Source organism: Polypterus senegalus, chromosome 13 (genome assembly GCF_016835505.1).
Source record: "Polypterus senegalus isolate Bchr_013 chromosome 13, ASM1683550v1, whole genome shotgun sequence".
Lineage (NCBI taxonomy): Eukaryota > Metazoa > Chordata > Cladistia > Polypteriformes > Polypteridae > Polypterus > Polypterus senegalus.
In genome coordinates this window covers 19,964,921-19,975,279 of record NC_053166.1, presented here as the reverse complement: position 1 = coordinate 19,975,279, position 10,359 = coordinate 19,964,921, and the positions used below count along the sequence as shown (strand labels likewise).

The 10,359-nt window shown below is 36.4% G+C and overlaps 1 protein-coding gene across 3 annotated transcripts in view; it reads right to left on the bottom strand.

Moving 5' to 3' along the window:
• Positions 1 to 833: 833 nt before the first annotated feature.
• LOC120543163 (bifunctional heparan sulfate N-deacetylase/N-sulfotransferase 1) overlaps positions 834 to 10,359 on the bottom strand; it is a 247,751-nt gene continuing 238,225 nt past the window's right edge. For all 3 annotated transcript variants that reach the window (XM_039776066.1, XM_039776065.1, XM_039776067.1), the window contains 4 exons: positions 9,627 to 9,797; positions 5,802 to 5,911; positions 5,005 to 5,107; positions 834 to 3,634 (listed from right to left, as the gene is read on the bottom strand). In XM_039776066.1, the coding sequence (XP_039632000.1) occupies positions 3,515 to 3,634; positions 5,005 to 5,107; positions 5,802 to 5,911; positions 9,627 to 9,797 (504 nt within the window). In that variant the 3' untranslated portion in view covers positions 834 to 3,514. The remainder of the gene's footprint in view (positions 3,635 to 5,004; positions 5,108 to 5,801; positions 5,912 to 9,626; positions 9,798 to 10,359) is intronic.

The following is a 10,359-nucleotide window of genomic DNA, read 5'->3' as shown; positions in this document are numbered from 1 at the left end:
GAGTGGTACCTCACATATCACCACAGTGCAAATATGAAAAGAACAAAATTCCTGGTCAATGAAACTTGCTAAAATACAAGCCCACCATAAATGTGAGTTGCAGAGGAGTCGGTGCCGTTTAAAGACACACATTCTACAAAAGCTCTTAATACGCTGGAGCCCTCCGGACTTTAGTTGCAACGCGACACTTTTGCTGTCTAAGTCTTAAGTCAGGTAGGTGTCCAGCTTTGTGTTATATTTTATAATAACAGGTAATCGCTGTGGTTAAAACATGCAAAGCAGACATATTTCATAAACAAACACACTTTGTTCTTTAACATGACTGCCCACTAATCAATGTCAGCAAATTTTCAAGCAATCTTTCCTCCATTTAATTTTTGTTTAATTTACTGGTAATGAAGCTCAAGAAGAAACCACAAACCAGCATGTGGTTATGTGCAGATGTAAGACATTTGCTTCATGTGGCCTTGTGTGTCATTATCTCCACAGTTCCCAAATTGGTTCTAACCCACACAGTTAAAGCGAGTTTTCTTATAAGAACATTATGGCCTCATATGAATGAAAACTGTGCTTGGCCACAAAAAAAGTACCTCTCTTATAAATAAAATCTTGTACTTGTATAATGAAGGATTACCGTTTTCCCCTTCACTCTGTTCATTTTCAGCTTTAACAACATATTTGCCTTTTCTGTCATTTTTCAAGCAGTAGACATATATTGCTTTGCTTTTTCTGCAATAAAATATGGTTACTGTTTGCACAATAATACATACAGTGCTTAAAACATCCAATTCTGCAAAAATCCAAATTACTCCAATGGAAAGGCAGACCATCCCAGGAAAAAAAAATGTTTATTATTTAAAACAAAATACTGTATTCTCTAACATTTATATCCACATGTACATAAAGTTTCTTTAACTTGAAATAACCATTTTGAAAACAACTTGTGTGAGATCAATACATTTTAAAAGAAAAAAATACTGGAACTTAAAAAAATATATATAGTGGGGGAGAATAGGAGAACCGAATTTCTTTTAGTTTCCAATTGTTGCATACCCTTGACACTTGCTTAGTTTGGAAAAAAAAAAAAAGAAAAATTGTAACCAATGATCAATACATAACTAACTGTAAACTAGACGAAAATGAGTAGAGAATAGTAAAGGGTTGGCGTTGGTTTTCTTTAATACTGTCACCAGGAAATTCAACTTGATGCTAAAACTACAGTGTTATTTGTTAAATGACTCACAGGTACCCATAAATATTAGCCATTTAACATCATTAGTTTTTGATAAGATGGCCACCTCATCTACCTATGACTTGCACTATGGTTGGTCTTTCTCAAGCTTTGCAAGACAACTAAATGTAAACAGCAGCATAGGGGACTTTCCTCCATCTTACTCAAAGCAGCTTTTAAAACCAAATTAAAAAAAAAGAAAAAGACAAACGTGATGTCTACATGGGACAGAACGTGGTCTAGAGACAGAAAATGTTATGGGAGTTCATTGAAGAAAAGAAAAAGGATGCGGTGTTAATGTGACTGAAAAAATACACCGGGGATAATAAATGAACACTGAATTTGTCAGGTTTGACGTTTCCAGATTAAAACGTCCTGAAAAAGTGGCTCTGACAAAATCTGAAATGCTAGAAATATGCTGAACTAATTACGTTTTTGTGAAAGGGATCATCACTTGACACCTATTTGAAGGCTTACATGTTTGATCTCATCTGCAACTTACAATAATCCTCTACCTGCAGTGCTTTTGTTTGATGTTCAATTTAAATCAACAATGGCGTTTTTGCTTACAAGTGAGGCATTTCCGCTCTAAATGCCGAGTGCAGATTTTCCATGTGAGACTGACTTGCTAATAAACAGATGACGTCAGTTGGACAGATTGCCTTTACCTCGCTTGTTCTCTGAATCAAATAGAGAAGGGGCATTCTTGTTTTGTTTAAAGGAAGATTACATCTTGAATTTATGACCTTGCCTGAAATAGAAATGCAGACTTGAGTCATCTTGGCTCAAAATCGTGACACTGCTCTGTAACTCAGGTGAATACTGATCCTACAGCCAAATATAGCTACTAAAGTGAAGCAAGAATACTGGACGATTACCTAGTGTTTCTTCTTATTTCTTCCAAATATGTTTGCTGCTGTCCTCCCTTTAGCTGTCCAATTTCTGATCCATCTACCTGCTTGAAGGTACGGCATTGCTGCATGTGTCTGCATGCAGAGGCAGCTTCAGAAATGTCAATTATGTGCTCAAACTGACAAATGCACTATAGCTACATTCAAACAGCTCTCCGTCTTGTGAAGCCCGCTATACTGTAAAGTACACTTTGCAACACAGGACTATAAAATATATTATTCCATCTGTTAAATACAGAAAACCTTGACATTTTAGTGCGCCCTTTATGAACCTGTTTACTGGAATGCAAGAAATAGTTTCACATGCTATCAGTCTTTCACATTTTGTGTTGCATATTTTCATTTCTGTGCATACTTCGTGCTTTGGAATCCTGTGAATTAAAAGCTTCAGTTTCACGGTTGTTTAAATTATTCCATATAGAATTCTAACAGCTAAAAAGTCCAAAAGACAAAATGTTTCAATTAAGTGCTTTTTGGTGACACCTAAATGAAACGACTCTCTCTTGGGCTATATTTTGATAAATTTTTCCAGAAGTTACGAGAAGTGTTTAACTTTTAACATCACAGTTTATCATTCTATAATAAAAAAAATTTCTCAGAAATTAAAGTAAAATTTTACTGCTGCTCTGTCCATTTATTTGCTATGTGAAGTTGTACAACTTCTCAATGCATTATGTACAGAACATCTAACCACCTCCATAAACCATCTATTTGACTTGTCTACAGTACCATTACATCTCTCTTGGCTAAAAAAAAAAAAAAAGTTTAAAAAATTAATCTGGATAAATTAAAAGTTAAAAAAAAAAAAAAATCAAGACTAAATACAGGTACTGTCCATATTAGTAGCAGAGAAAAGACATTTCATCCTGGCACTTGTAGGTCCTTAATGGCTAGGAAAATGGCTGGATAATCACTTCACTCTGAGTGGAATCAGTTATACTGTAACGCTGGCCACCATGTGTGGTAATAAAGCTGTAAAAAATTGCTAACTTAAAACAAAAATAGAAGGAAACACACTGCCACTGCTAATATATGTCACATGTTCTTGCACACTTCTTCCTCGGATGTTGTGTTAGTTCATCTTCTTTCTGAGCTCTTCTATGTTACATGGGCCATTGAAGAAGATTGTGGGGTCTCTTCTCTTCGACAGTGGAAGCGTCCACAAGTTCTCAGTGTATTTACTGACCCTCGTCTATCTTCGTCCACGTTCCCCATGGTCCCTCAGATGCTTACAAAAACCAGTTTTAATACTTCTCTGGGGCCTTATGTCAGTCTTGTTGCTTGGCTGTCCCAGTTTATTCAGTAATGTACATATTTTATGGTTTCCAAAGCAAAATGACAAAGTTTCTCCACATCATTTCCAATGTCCTTGCTACCTGGTGTTCTGTAGTTCCTCTCGCAGCCATGTAGGCAGAGACTGTCCCATTTTATAGAGCAGCTTTGACAGTTCAATGTTATGCTCTCTGTAATAGTCCTGTAGGAAGGATCTAGACTAAATATAAAAAGAGATATGGAATTAAACACTGGCAACTCAAAATATGAAGGAATCTGAATTTACTTGACTATATAAAAGAAAGTGAAAATAAGACAAGTTTTACTTGGGAAATTAATTAGTTTGTTCTCTACATTGAAATTTTAATTATCAGAAAGTTTCACGTATTAGTGAATTCCATTTTTATTGCTAGTAATAACCAATACAAAAGAATTTGTATTTATTTAAGGAAACATAATAACACCATCTTAAACTTTCTTATTACAATTCATTATCATAGGAGAGGAACCTCTTCAGGTACCACTGGTTCAGGGTGCCACTCGGCAGTCAGTCTATTGTAGAATATGAAACCACGAATTGTTACCAACATGACAAATGGGCTCTTAGTAATTTTTAGATGGTAACCTGCCAAGCTGTATGCCAGGAAAATGTTGAGCAGATGCAATAAATAATTTACACAAAGATAAAAAAACAAATAGCTGGTGCGAGTTCTCCACTCTTGTAAAACTCTGTCTATTTCAGATTCATTGACCTGGGCCAAATACTGAAATTATCTGTCAAAATTGTAACAATGTCGAGTCTAAATCTATTGTCCCAGTATTTGGTGGGAGATTGGGGAGACAGACTCCCCTTAATTCTGATTTTGGTGTGCAAACGAGTGTACTTTTATAATATTTTATAATGAACTGCAGCTTCTGAACACTTTTTGGGAAAGTTTTACCACCAGCCTTGGGACCTTAGACAAGCAATCTGGTGCATTGGCTGTTGGATAAACTGCACGTTTCCATATGTCCAACCATAGTTGCTGACTTCTGCTTATGGTTGACTCAACATCATTTAAAAAGTTCAGTCTTCTAAGTGATTCCAATGGCATGAAAGCACCTTCAGGTTCAAAAATTGGGAGACTCTAAAAACAATGCACAGGACGCTATTGTTATATACACGGTTTCAAATTAAACTAGCAATAGACTGTTGCAAAGCCAACTTTAAAGCTGTAAACGCATCAACAATATTAAGATTGCAGACCGTGACCTTTTCAAACCCACTTTAATTCAATTCAGGGTTGTGGTAGGATAGTCACAATCCAGTCATCATTAGACTTAGACAAGAACCAGCCTTGCATAAGGTGCCACAATGACCCACATGGGTGCCAATTGGGCCAATTCAGAATTTCCAGTAAATCTAACACAAATATTGTATATTTAGCACATAGAGGAAATATTCTGATCTGGTAGTCCTGGCTGTAACAGTTATGTAAGATTCCTATAAAGAGCAGAAGTTTCCTTCTCCATAGACTCTATAAATTTAACAGAGCAAAGGTGAAAGAGTAAGACAGGCAGACAAATACAAGAGTTCTTAAGTGAACATACATCAGAGTCCATTTCAGGGTACTTCCGTCCTTTACTCTTTCCCAGGCACTTTGTTTTTCCACCTTCCAACAGTTGACACCAAAATCCTTTCTTTGGATCAAACCTATAAAAAGGAATAAATTAACTTAATTTCCTATAAAAGGAAGAATATTTTTATGCTCTTTCCTTAAAATGTACATTTACAGGTAACACAACTGTTCAACAGCTTACAGCAAGCTACAGACACATTCATCCTTGCACTCATTATCGAACATGATTAATGCAATCCATGGACACAATAATGTTGGACCCTATCTTTGCAGCACTGGGTGTAATGCAGGAACCAGCTTCGGATTAGGAGGATACAATTATACAAATACCGAGCTAATTTAAGACGCACATGGGAGAAAATACAACTACATGGATAGAAGTCACATGGGCACAGAAAGGGCATGCAGTCTGTACACAGGCAATGCCTTGGCTCAGGTTTTAACACAGGATTTTGAAGCTCTGAGGCAGCAAAACTCACCAATGTACCATCACATGGTCCTATTGCAGAAACAGCTTGCATATTGCCTCCATGATATAGGTCAGTTCTTTTTATTGTACTGAATTATACCATTGCAAAGCTAACAGTACTAGGCATCTTGCAATTATGTTGCTACCTGTTTTCCTGTATTTCACATGAATATATATTTTTGACAAATCTCTATGAAAGGAGTTATTTATAATAATAACTGAGTGAATTAGCTGGTTAGGCTCAAGACAAGTGAGTTTTTATATATGAGGACTATCAAGAGTACATAAAATCCACTTACGCCAATATTTTGTGATAGTTAACAGTATTTGTTAAGCCCAGAAACTTCTGTATTTTATCCATTACTGATGCCGGTTCAGTCCTGAGAAGCTGGCCATCCAGTACAAGGATCTGTGCATCAAAAAAAAAAAAATATAAATAAAAATCAGCAAGCCTCAGTAATTAATATATTTAATTATTATCTACCCAGTTTTGATGTTTACAGTCTCTCTGTGGAAAAGCATTACTTTTTATGTTAAGAAACTTTGTCAAACTTTTTTCCTCAGTTGTACACCTGAATTTATTTTATGTAGTAATGAAGAAGATAACGATAAAATGTCTAGATTTTGTCAACCAATTTCATTAGTTCATCTTAGTCAAAGATATGAGACGAGCCTCTAAATTAACATTATTCATGACATATAATCTTTCTTCAGTTTGTGTAAAACCCGGTGTAATACTACTTAAAACTGAACTGCACATATCTTTCAAGATTACACTAATCTGAAATCTATTAGGGACAGAATTCAAACTGCAAACAAGTTAATCATGAACCAGCTTCCTTAGATCATAAGTCTTAAAAATGTTCCACAAAATATTGATTTATTTGTCAGAGAGTACTGGACTCACAATGACTCCTGATCCCCTAATACCATTTTTTGGAATAACCAGACGGTATAAGATTATACAACAATAAATGTATTGTGATCTTCTATCACAATATCACACAATGTATGTGTGTGGTAAACGTTCAGATAGATAGATAGATAGATAGATAGATAGATATGAAAGGCACTAAAAGATTAATAGATAGATAGATAGATAGATAGATAGATAGATAGATAGATAGATACTTTATTAATCCCAAGGGGAAATTCACATAATCCAGCAGCAGTATACTGATACAAAGAAACAATATTAAATGAAATAGTAATAAAAATAAAAAAAAAATTAAAATAAAATTAATGTTAGCATTTACTCCCCCGGGTGGAATTGAAGAGTTGCATAGTGTGGGGCAGGAACGATCTCCTCAGTCTGTCAGTGGAGCAGGACAGTGACAAAAGTCTGTCACTGAAGCTACTCCTCTGCCTGGAGATGATCCTGTTAAGTGGATGCAGTGGATTCTTCATGATTGACAGGAGTTTGCTTAGTGCCCATCGCTCTGCCACAGATGTTAAACTGTCCAACTTTAATCCTACAATGGAGCCTGCCTTCTTAACAAGTTTGTCCAGGCGTGAGGTGTCTTTCATCTTTATGCTGCCACCCCAGCACACCACCGCGTAGAAGAGGGCACTCGCCACAACCGTCTGGTAGAACATCTGCAGTATCTTATTGCAGATGTTGAAGGATGCCAACCTTTTTAGAAAGTATAGTCTGCTCTGACCTTTCTTACATAGAGCATCAGTATTGGCAGTCCAGTCTAATTTGTCATCCAGCTGCACTCCCAGGTATTTAAAGGTCTGCACCCTCTGCACACAGTCACCTCTGATGATCACAGGGTCCATGAGGGGCCTGGGCCTCCTAAAATCCACCACCAGCTCCTTGGTCTTGCTGGTGTTAAGGTGTAACCTTCTATAACTCCGAGAGAAAATTAGGTGCCATGTAGATAACATGAAAGAAAAAGAAACCATGCAATGTGTTTTAGGAATCTGTAAAGAATTCCTTAGTAGTGCCTTAAAATAGCCTGCTGGGCCACTGGTACTGTTTTCTTATATTTTGACATCTAAATGTACACGACAAGATATCTTATAATCCAGTTTTAATTTGTACTGCTATCTGAACTGGGTGATGATGGAGTGTAAAATTATTACTATGTTTTTAGTCTATAATAGTTTCCTGGACTCTTGTACAGTGTACTCTTGATTGAATAGTGTTTTTACTTGTTCTGGTGTGATTTTAAGGTTATTAAAATTTAAATAAAAATACTCATTCCATTTAGCACTTATAGTTTACTTTCATACTCAGCTGAAAGAAAAAATTATTCTGGGATTGATGTATATACAGTATCTGTTGGTCTGTGCATCAAAGACAAAATTTTAGTACTCTGCCAGTTTTTTTTAGACTAACAGAAGTCACATATGAATAAACTGCAAGGAACAATCTAACCAGTAAAACCAGTCTAACTAGTAAAATACGCAAATACTTAATGGTGGGAACCAAACTACTGTACATGTTTAGCCTTTTTAGGTATGTGCAGTAAGAATTAAACATCAGATATCTTTCTCTTTCCCGGAATTTATCACTGAAGAGATTTGCACCAGATCTTATTTCTCCTTTTAAGTTTATAAAATATACTTACTTGACAAGTGTGAAAAAGGTACATGTTAAAAAAGCCTAAATCAAGTTACTACCACTGACTTAACACTCTAAGCAAATGACTTGCATACAGTTTTCTAACTGGGCACTCCACTCTCATGTTTATAACAACGAACATGACATACTGTACACGTATTGTCACACACGTGCGCATGGGAGGCAACTGAAGGGCTTGAAAAGGGAGAATTTCATCCTAGACCAGGGGGTAGCCAGCTGATCCTTCCTCTTTATCATCTGCAGACCAACTTTGGGGAATTCCACCTGCACTCAAAGACGTCACTTTACAGTCCCAGGCCAAGAAGGTGCCACTTCTGGTTCCTGCCAGAATGACGTTATTTCCTCTGCCTGACTTTAAAACTGCCATGTTTGTCCGTCTGAACAGTTCTGTTTTGGATTGGAGTCTGTCAAGACCTTTTCATTTTGAACCAAACCGTCATATTTGGCAGCCTATTTCAATTATACAGGCGGCTGCCCCCAAACCCTTTCCCTGTGTTGCTTGAATCATTTCACAGTAGATTTTTACAGACTGAGCTTAAAGGCACGATCACACATCTTACAGAACACTAAACTACACCATTAGGTGCAATTTACTATTGTATGATACTAGTCACTGAACACCGTGTTAGCCTGAAGAGACATCCTCTGACTGTCTGTGAAATTAGTAATGTGCCTTTATTTAGAGGAACAAGCTATGGTGTTACACGATTGACTGAAATGAGGTATGAATATCAATCAAATTTTGGTCAAATATTTTTAAGCACAGATATCCTCTATATCTTAAAAACCATTAGTACATAGAACCAGGGGTAAATTAGTGAACTTGTCGTTTACAAGCTCCATATTCAGAAAATACCCCACAAAAATCACAAGACAATTTTATGAGCAGTACTATCTAGTTGAGAGATGAATCCTCTGATTTATCCTTTAGTTCAGTTTACACGTACAAAGAAGCTCATAAGTCACAAGTGCAGAGAAAAATGATTTTCAAATTCTGCAATGAAAGAGACGACACGTGAAGTAACTCAACAGGAATACGCAATGAGATCGTGGAAAAGACTGAAACTGTAACCTTCTGGTTTAGGATCCAGTCTGTTATCAGTAAGCTAAATTAACTCCTTGCCCCAGATAATGGAGAATTATGGAAAATTCTGTCAAGAGACTCCAAAATTTGTGATAAACCCTTCACCATGTGCCTAAATCAAGTGAATTTACCATAAATTGACACATTTTTCAAAACCAACAAAATTAGAGGAGCAAAGTTAATAAATTAACTGGGAAAATGCAACCTTTCCCTTTTAGTACTTTTTTGACCATATATTATATGCAAATTATATTGTAGTAGGAATAAGACATATTCCATTTAAAATTTAAGAAACCCACTAGCCAAGTGCATTTTGTTTCTGTTAAATTTAGAGCAGAGCAATATATACCAATTATGCTCTCAAGAAAGCTGATATAAATAAAACTGCATAAAAGATTAAAGTGCACAAAATTGAAGAATCAGCCATGTGCAACAAATATGCCCACACACCTGATTGGAATGGTAGTGATTTTGCCAACGCTCAATGTGGGTAGCATACCAGCCTGGTACCAAGCAACGGTTCTGCAGGTTACGTAGCTTGGCAGGAGCATCAGGCCCAGCTGTGATCACCTCATGAAAAGTATATTTCAGAGCCACTGGGTCATCATGAGCACGCTGATGCTGCAAACAAAGCAAAAGGAAAGGATAAGAGCATAGGAGTTGGATTTGTTTGGGTTACATGGTGAAATAATTGTGAGGCATTCTGGGAAAATCTGCAATGAAAACAAGCAAGTTAAAAGTACAAAGAAGAGCTAAGAGCAAGCAAAGCCTTTAGAATTGTGCTATGTGTAATGTGTATTAGTCCTTGTGTGTTTTTTTTTTCTTTTTAAGAACACTTTAATTCCCACCATTCACAAAAATCATATAACACATGAAACTATGAAGCGCAAAATGTATACTTAAATACTGTTATCAGTCTATAATTTGTACATTCTTTCTGTCTTATCCAAAGTGTTCAAAAGAAGATGGTAAAAAATCTCACTTTAAACTTGTAGAGGTGTTAATGTTAGAAACAATAACCCAGTAAATATTTCTTCTTCTGCGGTGGGTTGGCGCCCTGCCTTGCGCCCTGTGTTGGCTGGGATCGGCTCCAGCGGACCCCCGTGACCCTGTGTTTGGATTCAACGGGTTGGAAAATGGATGGATGGATATTTCTTTGTAGGAAATTAGGGAATAATAATGA